The sequence below is a fragment of the Schistocerca gregaria genome, chromosome 1 (genome assembly GCF_023897955.1).
Source record: "Schistocerca gregaria isolate iqSchGreg1 chromosome 1, iqSchGreg1.2, whole genome shotgun sequence".
In the NCBI taxonomy this organism is placed as follows: Eukaryota; Metazoa; Arthropoda; class Insecta; order Orthoptera; family Acrididae; genus Schistocerca; species Schistocerca gregaria.
Window position 1 is genome coordinate 364,162,811 of NC_064920.1, and position 19,220 is coordinate 364,182,030.

At 39.7% G+C, this 19,220-nt stretch overlaps 1 protein-coding gene across 14 annotated transcripts in view; it reads right to left on the minus strand.

The window, feature by feature from the left end:
- LOC126346684 (ankyrin-2-like) overlaps window positions 1-19,220 on the minus strand; it is a 962,838-nt gene that overhangs the window by 33,084 nt on the left and 910,534 nt on the right. For all 14 annotated transcript variants that reach the window (XM_050002221.1, XM_050002216.1, XM_050002220.1 and 11 more), the window contains 5 exons: window positions 9,342-9,548; window positions 5,608-5,837; window positions 5,475-5,529; window positions 5,177-5,395; window positions 4,979-5,044 (listed from right to left, as the gene is read on the minus strand). In XM_050002221.1, the coding sequence (XP_049858178.1) occupies window positions 4,979-5,044; window positions 5,177-5,395; window positions 5,475-5,529; window positions 5,608-5,837; window positions 9,342-9,548 (777 nt within the window). The remainder of the gene's footprint in view (window positions 1-4,978; window positions 5,045-5,176; window positions 5,396-5,474; window positions 5,530-5,607; window positions 5,838-9,341; window positions 9,549-19,220) is intronic.

The following is a 19,220-nucleotide window of genomic DNA, read 5'->3' on the forward strand; positions in this document are numbered from 1 at the left end:
ATTTCACACAGATACAACCGCCATCAGTGGCAACTCTGACTGGACTGCAATTGTCATGTAGAACAAGCAGCAACCTGTAGGGGGAAGGGATAGTAGGTTATGGGTGCATGGGACAGGGGGGGGGGGGGGGGGGGGAGGGGAGAGAAGGGAGTACTGTCTGACGGAGCATGCAGGAACTACACTGCCAACAGGTGCAGCGTCAGGGACCTGTGAAGCAGGGAAGTGGGGAGGGGAGGGGGGAGGAGGGAGGAATGAGGAGCGAAAAAGGAGAGAAGCAGAAAAGGGGAAAGGTGGGTGTGTTGGCAAAGGGAAGCACACAAAGAAGGTGGAAAAGAGAAAACGTAGGAGGCTGAGGCCAGGATGATTTCAGGAGCAGAAAACATATTTTAATTATAACTCCCAACTGCACAGTTCAGAAAAGCTGGTAGTGGAGGAGAGGATCCAGTGCGTGAAGCAGTCACTGAAATCAAGCATGTTATGTTCGGCAGCATGCTGCATCACAGGATGGCCTACTTTGCTCTTGGCCACACTTTGGCAGTGGCTGGTCATCCTGGTTGACATCTGGTTGGTAGTATAATATAAAAAGCTGTGCTACAATTGCAGCAGAGCTGGTATATGACATTGCTGCTTTCACATGTGGCCCAGCCCCTGATGGGGTAGGATAAGCACGTGACAGAATTCAAATCGGAAGTGCTGGATGGGTGGATTGGGCAGATCTTGCACCTATGTCTTCCGCAGGGATATGATTCCTGTGGCAAGGTGTTGTGATTTGGCATAAGGATGGACTTGGATGCTGTGGAGGTTGGATGGGCAACAGAACACCACTTTAGGAAGGGGTGTTGTTGATACTCCAAGTTGGAGTCTCCATTGTTACAGTTTGATCTGAGTGTCTTCACACTTTTGGCTATATCATGAACCATAATTCCATACATTTACATATCATAAAACTGAAATGTACAAATTTATTAATATCACAACTTAATGTTTATGTAATATAGTTATTGCTTTGGCAGAAGGATAAAAAGATGAAACTAAATTCTAGTGATAAAATCCTGCTTATAAAAGTACCCTACAATATTTGCCTCTTGGAAATAGTCCCACTGTGTTGCAAACAAGTTTTCCTGTTTGTCATTTCTGCTGCCTTTGGCATATAACCATCTGACTGACACACCAGCACAGAGCAGTGCAGTATTGAGGAAAGCTGAAGTGCTAGACCCACTCGGCTCTGCTCCAGGTGTGCCTGGCCTGGTGCAGGTTACCTGTGTGTTGCCACCCACATCAATGTGGGAAAACAAATCATATCCATCTTGTCAATAGTAGTTCAAAAATGCTCAATTGCTTGGTATTATTTGCTCTTTGTGTTGGTTGATTAGTATTTTTGCCATCAACATGCACACAATTTTCTGTGCAATTGTCAAAACAGCAGTGTGTATGACATGAGGAAATTTGTAGCTACAGTATCAATCATCATTTACTCATCAGATTGCACTCATTGGTCCACTTGTTGCATGATTTCATGGTCTAGAGTCTGGGCCTGCCAATCCACTCTTCATCTTATCTACTTGCTTAGCCACTTTGCCTAACTCTTCCTTCATTCAATACCGTTGTCCCAAAAATCAGGTACAATATTTGATGAAATTAAGCAGCTGTAGATAGTTTTGCACATAAAAATCTAACAAGAGTATGCTCTTCATAACTGACAGACGCAACAATTTTTGAAGTCATTATTGTTTCCTTTCACACATAACAAATATGCCTGAAATGAAACAAAGGCTTCTGTGACTTTGTAAACAATCAATAGATGATGCTGCTTTTGTCCAACATTGTTCTGAGATGGTAACATATATATAAAAGCAAACAGCCCTTGCTTTCTCAATATGTCTTAGATATAAGAATCAGTCAGAACTTAGTACCTTATCATTTTTTTCTATTTTACTTTCAAGGAATCAGTGTCAATTTACATGTCATGTAGCTACAACATTCACGAAGAATGGTGCACTTTTAAATATCATTTTCATCCATCTCAACAGTTTTTATTAATCTCATATTCCATCATGAAAAATATTCAAAATAGCAAGCATGGTAATCTTCTGTTAGACGCCTGAACAGATGAAACTTTGCATATATTGGGTTTGTGATGTGTGGCAGTGAGGCATGATTTCCCCTGCAATCTTAGCATTGGTCTTTATTCTTGTGAGTGATATTGCACAATAATGCAAAACTAAGTTTTTATTAGCAAACTTGGTGATGACATATTCCCACAAATGATTGTTTGCTGCTTTTCCCAAACATTCATCAGCTCCATGCAATGCTGACCACAAAAGGCACTCACCCTTACTTTCTCTGAGGATTGTGCAGTTCTGAAATGTTCTTCTTCAGTGACACTATGTGGTATAACTCCTTCAATTCCCTTTTCAAATTCAAACTTAAAAAAATGAACCCATGTCTACATGCTGTCACAGTATTTTCTAAGACCTCCTCTCTTCCCACTCAGAAAATGTACATACGTTAGTGGTTATTTATTTCCTTGCCTCTTTATTATGATTTCTAATGCTTGTGACATCCAGCATGTACAAAACCTTTGAATAACTTTGTTTAAAAAGAATGATAATTAAGTTTTTTTAATAATGGAAAGCTTAGATTACATTGCATCCCTATGTTATCTGGTGGTCTGATTAGTCAACAGCATTCATCCAGCAATTTTAATTGATGACAAACACAGAGTGCAGCTGTATTATACCCACTATAGCACCCCATCAATATGAATCATGTTTCAACTTCAGTTTTTCAGATTTTTTTTACCACACACAGTCTAACACTCACATGTCAGCCATTTTCTCAAACATGACAGCACTATTATCTCTTAACACAACGTGTGACATTCCCAAAGAATATGAAACAATACTCAGTCATTGGGGCCACAGGAAAACTCTTCATGAGACGACAAATGTGAGACATTTCTTTCTGACTGTCTACCTGTTGTGATATAAATAACCAAGAGTCACATATATTCTGAGCTGTTAATCACATTTTTGGCTAGTATTAAAATTTTCTTGTGTAGCAAAAGATCTGATCACTGATCAGTGATATCTCTGAAACACAATAACTCACTTTGACAGCATGACTTTCTGGTTCCTTCACATATTGACTTGAATATTTATTTCTTGTTTTGTTTCTTAGATAACATGCTATATTGATGTGGTTTCCTTTTCAAAGACTGATAATGTTTTTAAGATACTGTATATAAACATAAAATATAATTATTCTCTTCCAGTGCCTGAGTAATCTTCTTGACTGTTTATAGTTAATGAACCATGTTTTCACCCATGATAATGTTTGATGATTTTTGGCACATACAAACATAACTAATCTAAAAAAAAACATTGATGTGATTCAAAAGGATGATTCAGAGTTGCCATAAGTTTCCCCAAGTGAAATTCTCTGATTTCCAGACAAGTTTTAGAATTTTTTCCCTGATAAATTTTGTGATCTCAAGGGTAAGTAAAGACATAAATTGACAACAAAAATCTAAGGACTTTCATATTTCTCCCCAATGTGAGCAAAAGTCTTAAGTACCAACATGAAAATCTTTTGTAATGAACTGTTTTTAGATGGAGGAAGCAAGCCAAATGGTATATGTGTTTCATTAAGGCCACTGTTGCTATTTTATTTCAATAAAACGAAACACATTTGGTGACAAAACTATGCATTTCCTTGGTGTCACAAGACAGATTTAACATATCTTCACTGATTTCAGAAATAAACTCAGAAAAATGTAGGTGTCTTGAAAGAAGTGTGTAAACCAACACCATAGGTGACCACCAATAAAATGTTGGTTCTATTTTCCTTTCAAGAAATATATGAGCATGTAGTGAACAAACTGCCAGTGACTGCCCCAATTTTCTTCTTGTTATCACTCATACTTTCTAATATATAAACTACTTTCAAGGTGCCAAAATGTACTAGAATAAATAAAAGTCTATAAAACACCGCACTGTACAATGTGCTTGTGGTGAGACAGTCACAATTCCTAAACTCCATCGCCCGTGGCCTCTGGCCTGCCAAGGAGCACTGCAGTCGTAGGTCCATGGATAAACCATGAAAATCTGCCACATTATGCCACACGCAAACGGATCTGGCCTGCAGGTAGATTAGTGAGACCAGATCCAATGGGCAGGGCTTGCACATTAGTGGGAAACGATGGGCTTCAGATATACAGAAATGACGTGCAGTTTTGGCCATCATGAAAGTCTACTCATGTGGCATGTCAAAGACACAATGTTAATGAAACGAGACTGCAGTGATCAATCTATGCAGCAGATAACTTGCGCAAATATTCTGAGAATCAGTACTAATGAAGATAGGTAGCAGTTCACCATAAAGATGATCGCTGAGCCGCAGACAGGCATGTAGAAAAGGCAGCCACAGTCTCACAACTAAATTTTTGGCCATAGCTTTTGTCAGAAAATGAGAGCACATACACAATCACAACTCATGCATACTTGACCGCGGTCTCTGGCTGCTCCGTCAACAATCTCTGAGAATCAGATCCAAACAAACCACTCCTGAAGCCTCCCTACCTCTCATCGGCAGCTGCTAGGCTAGCGGCAAGAAGTGGTGGCAGCACTGCCTGCAAGCTGAGGGGAGTGGTAGGGAGGGGAGAAGCAGTAAGAATGAGGAAGTAGGGTAGCAGCACCCAGCCAGCGACAATGCATGACATCTCATGAAAAAATCATTTCATCTACTGAGACAAAAACGAGATTTTACCAGATTTTTTTTTTCAAATTTCCCTGAAATTTCTCTGACACATTTGAAATTCCCTGATATTCCCTAATTTCCAGAACTTGTAGCAACCCTGAAAGACCTTCAACAGTAATATGTGCACTCCATTACTAGTATTGCAACAGGTTTTGAAAAATGTAAAACAGTGGCAAATATTTTAAAAATATATTCTACAATATTTACATGGGTTATATACCTAAATTATCTTGGAATTCTGCTGGACTTGGAGGTGGTGTCTTGGATGATTTTGGTGAGTGAATCTCTGAAAATAATAAAGATAGTATTATATCAGATGTTTTAGAGACAGTATGTGTATTTATACATAGGCTTCAAATGATTGACATCGACGCCACTTAATTATACTATAACTGTGGATTCAAATACATCATCTCACCCTTCTTTGTTATTACAGTTGTCTCAACAATGTGGGGTGATGAAACATCTAGCTTCTCTAACTGATCTGAAACTTTCTGTATCTCATTTCTATATGTCTGTCCTTTCTCATGAGACAGAAAATCTTCCATAATTCCTTTAACATCCTTTTCTTCAGCTGCATACTTTTCCTCACCTTCTACATAATCCTTCCGCTCAAGTCCTTCCATTTTTTCATCACCTGTAAATGGGCAAAAGGCTGACAATTTACAAAATTGAGGCCTTTCTACTAAATATATGGAAACACTATCAAATTTTACCTTTATCTTTGGCCTGTTTCTCGGAGTTTACCAGTTCTTCAACAGATTCAGACTCCTGTAGAAGCAGAAATTGTTTAATAATATAAAAAATAGAATAAATAAAATTATATAACAAAACTGAAATGGTAAGTACCTTCATTAAATCTTGCTCTGTGTAAGAAGGATCAAGACTTGTATTTCGTCGAAGAGTTGCATCTCGAGATGGTCCAAGCTCCTCTCGGAGGTTGTCAAAACCAGATTGGTCAAGATGAACTTTAGCTACAGCACGTTCCATGTCATCTGTCACAAGCTCCACATTAAAGACACACTGGTTCACAATATCATCCCTATTTATTTTTCGTAGTGCTTTTTCCAACACATTTCCTGGAAATTAATAATTGATTTTCATATAAACTCTTGTATAAAGTATGCATGGAAGTCCTAAATCTTTCTGCTTTATAATTCACATCAATAATGCAATTATGACCCAAATAGCAGACACATAGGCACTGAGTTCAGTCTGTAATGTCAACTTCCTAAGACTTTGCTAAGTTTCTTCATTAAGCCTGTTAGTGTGCAATATTCAAGACTGTCCGTTTGAGGCCATATATAGTATTATAATTTATGTAAGTTAACTATGTGGTCATGACAAACTCAAATTTCTTCGAAGAGAATATTTCTGTGAAATGAATAACTTTGTAGCATTTTTGTTTTGCATATTGGTATTTCAGCTGCTACAGGCTCATTTATAAAGTGTCATTTTTTATTTTGTGGTACACTGTTGCTATTTGAGTTTACATATCATCATTTTGTCATTTGGAGATAGTGAGTGGAGTGTGGACATAGAAAATGGAGTGCCTAGTGGAGAAATCATCACATTTCCAAGATACTATTCTGTCTGAGTTCAATAGACAGCTGACAGCAGTGGAGGCAACCAGAAACATTTGTGCTGTGTATGGGGATAATGCCATTGGACAAAGCATGGCAACAAAATGTTTTTCTCATTTTAAGGAGGATCGTTTTGACATTAGTGACTCTCCGTGTTTAGGAAGACCTTCAGGTTTGGTGAAGATCATTTGAGCGCATTAATACACAATGATCCACATCAGTGTACTCAAGAACTGGTACATGTGATGAACTGTAATCATTCCACCATCATGTGTCACTTGCATGCAGTGGGGAAGATTCAAAAACTAGGTGTATGGGTGCTATATGCTCTAAGCCAAAATCACAAAAATTAGTAGGTGGCTATGTGTGCGCCTCTGCTTGCTCATCGTTAATTGGCTCATGAACAACACTAAACATTCCTGTCCTGCATCATTACCGGTCATGAGAAATGGCATCTTTATATTAACACAAGGTAAAGAGAGGAATGGTTGAGCCTGAACAAAGCAACAATTCCCTGTACGAAGACCTGTGCACATTCACAAAAGATAATCTTATGAATCTGGTGGAATAGCGACGTTTGGTGTACCACAAATTGGTTCCACGAGATGTAACCAACACTTCTGATATTTATTGGCAGCAACTGCTATTATGTACCCATCTTATTCACTTAATCTTGTACTCTCAGATTTTCACTGTTTCTGTTCCCTATCAACAACATACCAAGAACTTCCTTTCCATATGAAAACGCACTCCAAACATGGTGCAATGAGTTCTTCACCTCAATACCACATGACTTCTACAGTTTTGGAACTGAAAAATTACCCCAGCATTAGCAGACTGTCATAATAGTAAAGAAGAATATAGTAGTGATGACTGAAGTCCTGTTACATGCACCTGTTTTGCTTCCTTACAGAAAAATGATCTCATTAAACTAGATATTATAAATGGAAATGTATCTTTGTGTAGCTTCAGTATGATGTACAGAAACATGGTTAAAAAAGGAAATGAACATATTTAGGCAATTTAATTTGAAATGGAATGAATTATAATTTCATGAAACACAACCAATAAACCACTAACTACATTCATATACACACTGAACTTTGACTAGGCAAGTCCACATTGCAAATCAAAATATAATATGGCAGAAATATAAGCTATACTGTCATACAGACGAAAAGGAAACCATTAAGGAAAAAGATTAATTCAGACAATATTCAAATAGAGACAAAAAGTAACACCTGTGAGATCAGAAACTGATAATCAATATACACTCCTGGAAATGGAAAAAAGAACACATTGACACCGGTGTGTCAGACCCACCATACTTGCTCCGGACACTGCGAGAGGGCTGTACAAGCAATGATCACACGCACGGCACAGTGGACACACCAGGAACCGCGGTGTTGGCCACCGAATTGCTCAACACGTGGGGCGTGAGGTCTCCACAGTACATCGATGTTGTCGCCAGTGGTCGGCGGAAGGTGCACGTGCCCGTCGACCTGGGACCGGACCGCAGCGACGCACGGATGCACGCCAAGACTGTAGGATCCTACGCGGTGCCGTAGGGGATCGCACCGCCACTTCCCAGCAAATTAGGGACACTGTTGCTACTGGGGTATCAGCGAGGACCATTCGCAACCGTCTCCATGAAGCTGGGCTACGGTCCCGCACACCGTTAGGCCGTCTTCCGCTCACGCCCCAACATTGTGCAGCCCGCCTCCAGTGGTGTCACGACAGGCGTGAATGGAGGGACGAATGGAGACGTGTCGTCTTCAGCGATGAGAGTCACTTCTGCCTTGGTGCCAATGATGGTCGTATGCGTGTTTGGCGTCGTGCAGGTGAGCGCCACAATCAGGACTGCATACGACCGGGGCACACAGGGCCAATACCCAGCATCATGGTGTGGGGAGCGATCTCCTACACTGGCCGTACACCTCTGGTGATCGTCGAGGGGACACTGAATAGTGCACGGTACATCCAAACCGTCATCGAACCCATCGTTCTACCATTCCTAGACCGGCAAGGGAACTTGCTGTTCCAACAGGACAATGCACGTCCGCATGTATCCCGTGCCACCCAACGTGCTCTAGAAGGTGTAAGTCAACTACCCTGGCCAGCAAGATCTCCGGATCTGTCCCCCCATTGAGAATGTTTGGGACTAGATGAAGCGTCGTCTCACGCGTTCTGCACGTCCAGCAAGAACACTGGTCCAACTGAGGCGCCAGGTGGAAATGGCATGGCAAGCCGTTCCACAGGACTACATCCAGCATCTCTACGATCATCTCCATGGGAGAATAGTAGCCTGCATTGCTGCGAAAGGTGGATATACACTGTACTAGTGCCGATATTATGCATGCTCTGTTGCCTGTGTCTGTGGTTCTGTCAGTGTGATCACGTGATGTATCTGACCCCAGGAATGTGTCAATAAAGTTTCCCCTTCCTGGGACAATGAATTCACGGTGTTCTTATTTCAATTTCCAGGAGTGTAGAAACGATTCTACTGAATATACTTTGTACCAAACATTTGCCTTTGTAATCCTGCAAATACCTAATGGTGGAAGTCACAGTAAGACCCAAAGACAGTTCTGAAAATGAGAGTTGACAAATTTTTTATATCTGCAGTTGAGGATAAAGAATTAATAATAAGTGTAACACTGTCCCAAAGTTTCTGACTATCTAAAAGTGATATTTTTTAGAGAACAGCACCTTTCATACTGATACGACCCACTTACAGGCACTACACCTATAAAATGATACTGATAGCATGTAATATAAATAGCAATCTCCCTCTATGATGCTCACTAGCAACAAAGTTTACAACTTCTGGGGCTACCTTGCACAGATAAATGAATGTGAAACATAAGGAACAAATAAATATCACTTTAGACATGAAAATTTCACCTCTACACTCATCAAACTATTGTAATGAATACCTGAATGCACAGAAAATATCATCTATACCAGAAATACATTGGTTTTTGGAGATTAGTAACTTACCATTTGCTTTATTACCCGATGTCTGAAGCCACAATCGCAGCATCACCATGGCTTGTTGATTCACATTGTCTGGATATTCAGTCTTTATTAGATTTACATCTGAAGTTGAGACTCCTAGCTCACCAGCTAAGGCCACCCAGTCTGATCCAAGAAGGTTTGATATATCTGAGAGGCGTATGTCAGCCCGATGAATAGCATCTGGATGACCTACATAAATTAACAAATGAAAATTATGTTACACACATGTGTTATTAGGTGTGAAGATTACACAGAGAATATCTCATTTTAATGGAAGAATCATTACCAAAACAACCAAGTAAGAGCATCAGTGGCAAAAGAACACAAAGGGAAGATGTGAGTAGGTTAAAAGAAGAGGAGGTCGAGAAATAGTTTAAGATAAAGATTAAAAATACATTAACAGAACCAGAAAACAAAAGCAATAGGAAAAAAGGTGAAGATATTGATACAAAACAGAACAAGACAATAACAGTTATAAAGCAAACAGCACAGGAACTATTAGTAGATAACAATAATAACAATGTCAAATGCAAATAATCGTTCAATGAATCATGTAGAAAAGCAGTTGAGGCCAGGAAGACAGCCAGACAGGCAGTGATGAGCAATAAAAAATATGAAAATAGTCACAATAGAACTGCAGGGAAAAGATCATTCATAAATAAATAAACAGAGAAGGCAAAGAAGGCTACAGCCAGAACAATACTAAACAGTTCTACTGGACAATGAGAAGCTGCAGAAAAGAGTACACAACTAAACCTGTGATAATGAAGGATGAGAATGGAAAACTGATCACTACAAATGAAGGGCATGTAGAGAACTCGAGGAGATATCTTAAAGAACTGCTGAACAGCCCAGTAGACACCTACAACAATGAGTACAGGGCACATAACAATCAGGACGTACAACCATTAGTTGAAGAACCAACTCTGATGGAGGTGAAAGAGGCAATAAAAAAATTTAAAAATGGGAAGGGCCCAGGCATAGACGTGATATCAGCAGAGCTCTTCAAAGAATGAGGAGACAAGACATATGAATGGTTAGCTGAATTGATAAAAAGAGGTGTGGAGGAAAGAAGCAATGCCAGAGAAATGGAAAATTGCTGCTGTATGTCCCATGAACAAAAAGGGAGACAAAATGTTGACACAGGGCTACAGAAGTATATCTCTACTACGCACATACTATGAAATAACATCAAGAATTAAACTGAAAAGACTCGACTTTTACACTGAAGAAACATTAGGCACAGCACAAGCAGGATTCGGAGACTGTAAGTCAACAACCAACCAAATATTCACACTAAAGACAAATACTAGATAAGAACTGGGAGCACAACCAGGATACCTTCTGTATGTTTATAGACTTCAGCAAAGCATTTATGACAGCATAATGAGAGAGGAGACGTGGAGGATAATGGTAGAGTGTGGGATACCAGACAACTAACTAAAATGTGTGATGGAATCAAAGCAAGGAGAGAAAGTACAGGAGGGAGCTCTATGAAACATTTGGGGTAAAAACAAGATTGAGACAGGGAGATACATCATAAACCATGTTCAATATGGCACTCAACAAGACCCTGAGGAGAGTAACACAAGACTGTACAGGAGTCACCATAGGGAAAAAGATAAATGTTCAGGTTTTCATAGATGATACTGTGGTGATAGGAAAGAGCATGGAAGACCTGAAGAAAAATAGTAAATCACTAGAAATATTGGAGCAGCCACCTACGACTTAGTAAAGTACTTGGCGTCTTTGCTCAAACCAGTGGTAGGAAAGTGTCCACATCATATAAAGAATTCTAGTGATTTCATCAGCAGACTTAAGTTACTGCAGCTGAAAAGTTATGACTTGTTAGTTTTGATGTAGTTTCACTTTTTACATCTTGTGGACACACTACATCTCACTGACAATAGGTATGGAGCTGACATTACAGTGCTGTTTGAGTGCACCCTCTCCTCTACATATTTTTTACTTAACAATGAGTCTGAGCAATCAGACAGTGTTGCCATGGGAAGTCCTTTGTCTCCCTTGGTGGTCAATCTTTTTATGGAAGATTTTGAGGAGCAAGCACTCACCTCAGCCAATTTTAAACCAACATTATTTTGGCGATATGTTGATAATACTTTTATAGTCTGGCCTCATGGTTTGGACTGTCTGCGAGAGTTCCTACAACATCAACTCTATACATGAAAACATAAAATTTACTATGGAGTTTGAGAAGGAGGGTTGCCTGCCATGTTTAGCTGTTTTGGTGCGATGTAAGTGCATGCTTGGTCATTCCGTATATATAAAGCCCATTCACACAGATCTTTACTTGCAAACCGCTAATTGCCACTATACGGCACAAACGATAGGTGTTTTGAAGACACTGATTCACTAAGCCCACATCATCTCTGACACCAATAGTTTGCAAACAGAACTGGAGCACCTGCAGACTGTGTTTCTGAAGAATGGGTTTTCATCCCAGCAAGTGGAAAAAGTGATGCAGACCTGTAAACGACAGAGCAAAGAGGAGGAAGAAGCCTTTAAAATGACTGACTATTTACCATATACTGGTAATATTTCAGCACAAATAGGCAGAATACTAAGAAAATATAAAGTGAAAGCAATCTTTCACCCTCCTGCAAAAATTTCGTTGCTGTTCGGATCTGTCAAAGACAACCTAGAGCTGTGCAAGGCAGGTGTTTACAGGATTCTGTGTGAATGTGGCAAATCTTATTTAGGGCAAACAACACATACTGTGCAGGATCGCATTGTAGAACATCAGCGGCATACTCATCTTCTTCAGCCTTGTAAGTCTGCCATCGTCAAACAGATATTTCCACTGGTCATGTCATAAATTACAGTGAGACAAAAATTGTTGCCCATATGTCTAACTTTTGGAGTTGTATTATTAATGAATCCGTGGAAATATGACTGTCTTACGGTGAGTCTCTTATTAATCGAGATGGCGGTTTTCAATTGTATTTGGCATGGAATCAATCATTGAAAAACTTCCGTGTCCTCCGTAGCCGGTGTAGTTCTGTGATGGAACAGCGGGAAGACAATCAAATTTATATCGATGTGGTGAGTTTTCACCACGGAGGGCACATGGTGAAGCAGAATCGAATGCACTCAAGTTGCGCACGCACAACGCCAAGTGAATTAACCACGAATGTGCCACTGAAGCCTTAAATGTCAGAGCTCAGTGCAATTTCGCCAGTACCACCTGAAGATGGCCAGAAGAGTCCGCACCGAAATTTTATAGAAGAAGTTACAAACATCTGGCAGTTCTCCCGAAATTTTGTGGAACAAATGACAAAGTTGCTCATATGGATAAATGATCTTGTACCAGATCTTGGACCAACAAGGGCTGAGATCAGGCAGGTTATGGAAATGTAGGATATTCTTTTCCCCTTCTCTTATTCTCTCCTCTCCCCATCCCTTGCCAGTAGTACAACCTCCACTTTACTGTTATTAGTAGCCTGTGCTATGTTCCTACATCCATGTTAACACCATCTTTAAAAGAATGTAACTACAGTAGATGAGTCAGTATGTTTCTGTACTATTTCCTTGTGAATATTGCTTCTCTGTACATTTATTGTTTCTGTAATAGAGAGATGGAGCAGGGGTATTCTGTTATGTGAATATCATTGTAGCTACCATGAAAATACACACAAAACATGAAATGACTTTCTGTACTGATACAGATCTACATGAGGCTCAGTAAGTTCAAAATACAAACATAGTTCCATTACCTATACATTCTGAGTAGGTATGTGACTGGTAAGTATGTAATTGCTCATGTATTCAAGCTCCTGGTGTCATTTAAACTTAGTACTGGTAAGCCCTGAACAAAACTAGGGATCACTATAGGAATCAAAGTATCCTGTGGAAGGAAAAGTGAAATGTACCTCTTGGTAAGAACAAATAGAGATCCTGAAGTAATGGCACCCTAAAAAAACTCTCACAATTACTGTGAAAGATTATTAAAAAATGAAGGAACATGCTCATTATGTCAGAAGTCAATAAGTCAGACAACAGAATTGAGGCTATACAGAATGAAGTGAAACGAGAGACAGGACTAGCAGTCGGAGAACAGGATAACACCACTACTAAACTGAGTAGAAGGGCTATAAATGAAGTGTCAAAGTTAGATTTCAGAAGAGTTGCTCTACGGAGAATGCCACTGACATATTCACTCACCAAATTTCACAAGCATTAAATAATAAAATAGCAACAGTTGCTATTTTTGTGACCTATCTAAGGCATTTAACTGTGTGAATCACAGTAATCTCCTAGATAAACTGAAGTTTTATGGGTTGCATGCTGTAACCAACAAGTGGATAACATTACATCTGATTAAAAGAAAGCAGAAAATTGTACTTAGCTATTTAATCAATGTAGTCCAGGGACTGTCTGTGGAGAAATTCCAAATGGGGTTCCCCAACGCTCAATCTTAAGTTTAATATTGTTCCTCGTGTATGTAAATAACCTTCTGTTCAATATACAACAAGCAGAATTAAGTCTTTTTGCAGATGACTCTAGTATTAAATAAATTCAAGCATTCATACAGAAACAGAAGAAATGGTAAACAATGTTCTTAAAGGTACCACTAACTGGCTTTTGTGAATGGTTTCACCCTCAGTTTTAAAAAGACACAATATATTCAGTTCTGCACATATAGGGGTACTACGCCAATGATAAGCAGTGAGGAAATACAAATAGGGATGAAACTTCAAAATTCTTAAGAGGTTCATATTGATGAGCATTTAAACTGATAAAAGCACATTTACAACTCCTAAAAAAACTTACAATGGAATGGTCCTGTAAGACATGTTGAAAGGTACCCTGAAATTTTTTACACAGGAAAAAGTCAACGAAAGAAACGCACTGTTAAAATTTTAGCTGATAAGAGGCACTGAAACTATTTTAAAAAATAGCTGAAAAGTGCCAAACTCATAGTGTTCCAGGTGGCAGTACAAATGTACACCACTACTGGTGCTGTAGCAATTGCACATGCACAACTTCGGCACACTCATAGCCGAGGTCAACAGTACATTTGTATAAAGGAAACGTGGCATGACCTGATCATAACTGTTATGGTGTAAAGTCAAGCACTGTCATGCCAGTCAGGAATGAGAGAGTAGAGAGGGCTGTGAAGAAGACATCAGCCAACTGAGTGCTGACCGATAAGTATGAGTGGTTTATTGTTTTTGGAGCAGTATATCTGTCTTCAAGAACCGCAAGGCAAATCAGAACCAAAAATAAGAAATGGATTGTTTAATTACATCTTGTAATCGACATATCAAAACCAAGAAAAATGGAAAAAAATCATTTTCAACATTTCCTTCCAAACATATTCCTACCAGCTGCAGAAACTAATGCATTGTTTTTGTTGGATTAATGGTCTGGACATAATTATGCCTCTAATTTTGTGGATAACAAAAAAAATCTGTAAATGTAATGTGGACTCTGCCTGGAACTAGTAGTGGGATTCAATCTCCCGATAAAAAATTTTTTTTACAGTGGAAAGCATTTTTCAGAAAATTATCAGACAAAATAATTTCTGATCCTCTCTCTCATTTCAGGTTTATCAGCAGAATGATATTCTTAAGCTACAGCCATTTCTGCATTACCAGTTCTCTTTGCCAAATTTAAGAATTTGATCAAGTATGTCTGGTACACCCCCCCCCCCCCCCCCCCCCGCCATGAACCATGAGCCTTGCCATTGGTGGGGAGGCTTGCGTGTCTCAGCGATACAGATAGCCGTACCGTAGGTGCAACCACAACAGAGGGGTATCTGTTGAGAGGCCAGACAAACGTGTGGTTCCTGAAGAGGAGCAGCAGCTTTTCAGTAGTTGCAGGGGCAACAGTCTGGATGATTGACTGATCTGGCCTTGTAACACTAACCAAAACGGCCTTGCTGTGCTGGTACTGCGAACGGCTGAGAGCAAGGGGAAACTACGGCCGTAATTTTTCCCGAGGGCATGCAGCTTTACTGTATGATTAAATGATGATGGCGTCCTCTTGGGTAAAATATTCCGGAGGTAAAATAGTCCCCCACGCGGATCTCCGGGAGGGGACTACTCAAGAGGATGTCATTATCAGGAGAAAGAAAACTGGCGTTCTACGGATCGGAGTGTGGAATGTCAGATCCCTTAATCAGGCAGGTAGGTTAGAAAATTTAAAAAGGGAAATGGATAGGTTAAAGTTAGATATAATGGGAATTGATGAAGTTTGGTGGCAGGAGGAACAAGACTTCTGGTCAGGTGAATACAGGGTTATTAATACAAAATCAAATAGGTGTAATGCAGGAGTAGGTTTAATAATGAATTTAAAAAAAGGAGTGCGGGTAAGCTACTACAAACAGCATAGTGAACGCATTATTGAGGCCAAGATAGACACGAAGCCCACGCCTACTACAGTAGTAAATGTTTATTTGTCAACTAGCTCTGCAGATGATGAAGAAATTGATGAAATGTATGATGAGACAAAAGAAATTATTCAGGTAGTGAAGGGAGAAGAAAATTTAAGTCATGGGTGACTGGAATTCGGCAGTAGGAAAAGGAAGAGAAGGAAACGTAGTAGGTGAATATGGATTGGGGCTAAGAAATGAAAGAGGAAGCCGCCTGGTAGAATTTTGCACAGAGAATAACTTAATCATAGCTAACACTTGGTTCAAGAATCATGAAAGAAGGTTGTATACACACAAAAACCCTGGAGATACTAGAAGGTTTCAGATAGATTATATAATGGTAAGGCAGAGATTTAGGAACCAGGTTTTAAATTGTAAGACATTTCCAGGGGCAGATGTGGACTCTGACCACAATCTATTGGTTATGAACTGTAGATTAAAACGAAGAAACTGCAAAAAGGTGGGAAATTAAGGAGATGGGACCTGGATAAACTGAAAGAACCAGAGGTTGTACAGAGTTTCAGGGAGAGCATAAGGGAACAATTGACAGGAATGGGGGAAAGAAATACAGTAGAAGAAGAATGGATAGCTTTGAGGGATGAAGTAGTGAAGGCAGCAGAGGATCAAGTAGGTAAAAAGATGAGGGCTAGTAGAAATTCTTGGGTAATAGAAGAAATATTGAATTTAATTGATGAAAGGAGAAAATATAAAAATGCAGTAAATGAAGCAGGCAAAAACGAATACAAACACCTCAAAAATGAGATCGACAGGAAGTGCAAAATGGCTAAGCAGGGATGGCTAGAGGAAAAATGTAAGGGTGCAGAGGCTTATCTCAGGAGGGGTAAGATAGATACCGCCTACAGGAAAATTAAAGAGACCTTTGGAAAAAGAGAGCCACTTGTATGAATATCAAGAGCTCAGGTGGAAACCCAGTTCTACGCATAGAAGCATAAGCAGAAAGGCGGAAGGAGTATGTAGAGGGTCTATACAAGGGCGATGTATTTGAGGACAATATTATGGAAATGGAAGAGGATGTAGATGAAGATGAAATGGGAGATACGATCCTGCGTGAAGAGTTTGACAGAGCACTGAAAGACCTGAGTCAAAACAAGGCCCCCGGAGTAGACGACATTCCATTGGAACTACTGACGGCCTTGGGAGAGCCAGTCCTGACAAAACTCTACCATCTGGTGAGCAAGATATATGAGACAGGCGAAATACCCTCAGACTTCAAGAAGAATATAATAATTCCAATCCCAAAGAAAGCAGGTGTTGACAGATGTGTAAATTACTGAACTATCAGTTTAATAAGTAACACCTGCAAAATACTAACGCAAATTCTTTACAGATGAATGGAAAAACTAGTAGAAGCCGACCTCGGGGAAGATCAGTTTGGATTCCGTAAAAATGTTGGAACACGTGAGGCAATACTCACCCTACGACTTATCTTAGAAGCTAGATTAAGGAAGGGCAAACCTATATTTCTAGCATTTGTAGACTTAGAGAAAGCTTTTGACAATGTTGACTGGAATACTCTCTTTCAAATTCTGAAGGTGGCAGGGGTAAAATACAGGGAGCGAAAGGCTATTTACAATTTGTATAGAAACCAGATGGCAGTTATTAGAGTCGAGGGACATGAAAGGGAGGCAGTGGTTGGGAAGGGAGTGAAACAGGGTTGTAGCCTCTCCCAGATGTTATTCAATCTGTATATTGAGCAAGCCGTGAAAAAACAAAAGAAAGATTCGGAGTAGGTATTAAAATCCAAGGAGAAGAAATAAATACTTTGAGGTTCACCGATGACATCGTAATTCTGTCAGAGATGCTAAGAGAATTAGATTAGGAAATGAGACACTTAAAGTAGTAAAGGGGTATTGCTATTTGGGGAGCAAAATAACTGATGATGGTTGAAGTAGAGAGGATATAAAATGTAGACTGGCAATGGCAAGGAAAGCGTTTCTGAAGAAGAGAAATTTATTAACATCGAATATAGATTTAAGTGTCAGGAAGTCATTTCTGAAAGTATTTGTATGGAGTTTGGACAAGAAGAGAATAGAAGCTTTCAAAATGTGGTGCTACAGAAGAATGCTGAAGATTAGATGGGTAGATGACATAACTAATGAGCAAGTATTGAATCGGATTGGGGAGAAGAGAAGTTTGTGGCACAACTTGGCCAGATGAAGCGATCGGTTGGTAGGACATTTCTGAGGCATCAAGGGATCACCAATTTAGTATTGGAGGGCAGCGTGGAGGGTAAAAATTATAGAGGGAGACCAAGAGATGAATACACTAAGCAGATTCAGAAGGATATAGGTTGCAGTAGGTACTGGGAGATGAAGAAGCTTGCACAGGATAGAGTAGCATGGAGAGCTGCATCAAACCAGTCTCAGGACTGAAGACCACAACAACAACATGTCTGGTATGCATCGAAATATGCAGAACAACGGCCAAGACCATTTCTGACTCCATCCCAGTTCAGACTAAATAAAACTAGTGGTTACTGCAAAGAGCCTGACTGCATCAATTTTTCCTTGTTCAATGTGCCTGGTGCAAGAAAAATGCTTTTTTTTGACCCATTCAAAACACACTTCACAGTTTTGTGACAACTACAGGGAGTAAACAAAGAACTGTTTCACTGATAGTCAAATGTACAACTTCAAACATTATTATAAGGAATGACTTGCAGGAATGTAGTACTGCAAGACGCATTTCATTTCAACAAATTACAAGTCCTCATTGATGGAAGTAGTCTGTGACACAAAACACTGTCTTGATTTTATTTTCTTTGCTAACCACTTTTATCAGCATTACATGTGCGAGAACTGAGCAGTTGATATGGAGTTATTAGTTTAAGCCAGGTTTTCGTCGGAGAAAACTACCTAACAAGCACAAGCAAAAGAGAATTCTCTCTAGTGTACCTGGTAGACCTCTTACAGGTCTTTCAGCTGGGTGTAATTGCATCTATTTACATGTCCCTAACCTTCACCAGTTACCTAATTGGAAACATGGAATCCAAACCACATGTCTTTCGTGGCCACTCCAACATCTGTGAGAAGTGAGTACTCAATTAAAAATCATAGTGAAAAAGTTGTGGTCTGAACAGGATTTGACTCCATGATCTTTGGATCACAAAGTGCGCACTTTGCCACTAGACAATTTTTATTTTAGGAAAAAAAATGACCATTAGACCTTACATGCTTAGTGGAAACACTAGCTGTGTTGCCTCGAGACGGTGCTTGATGTCGGTAATTAGTGTTCTGTTTATAAATTTCCCTTCAATGGTAATGCAAAGCCAGGGAAAAATAGCAGCTGACAGACAAGGAAAAGTTTGGGCCAGTGCTAAGGAGAGATGGACCTGCAATTCCCTGTAAAGTGCACAATCTCCATGCATGCCACACTTCCACACAAATTGAGACACTTAAATTCTTCCTTCCCTGCACCATTTTGCACACTCCTTCAATAACAGTGCA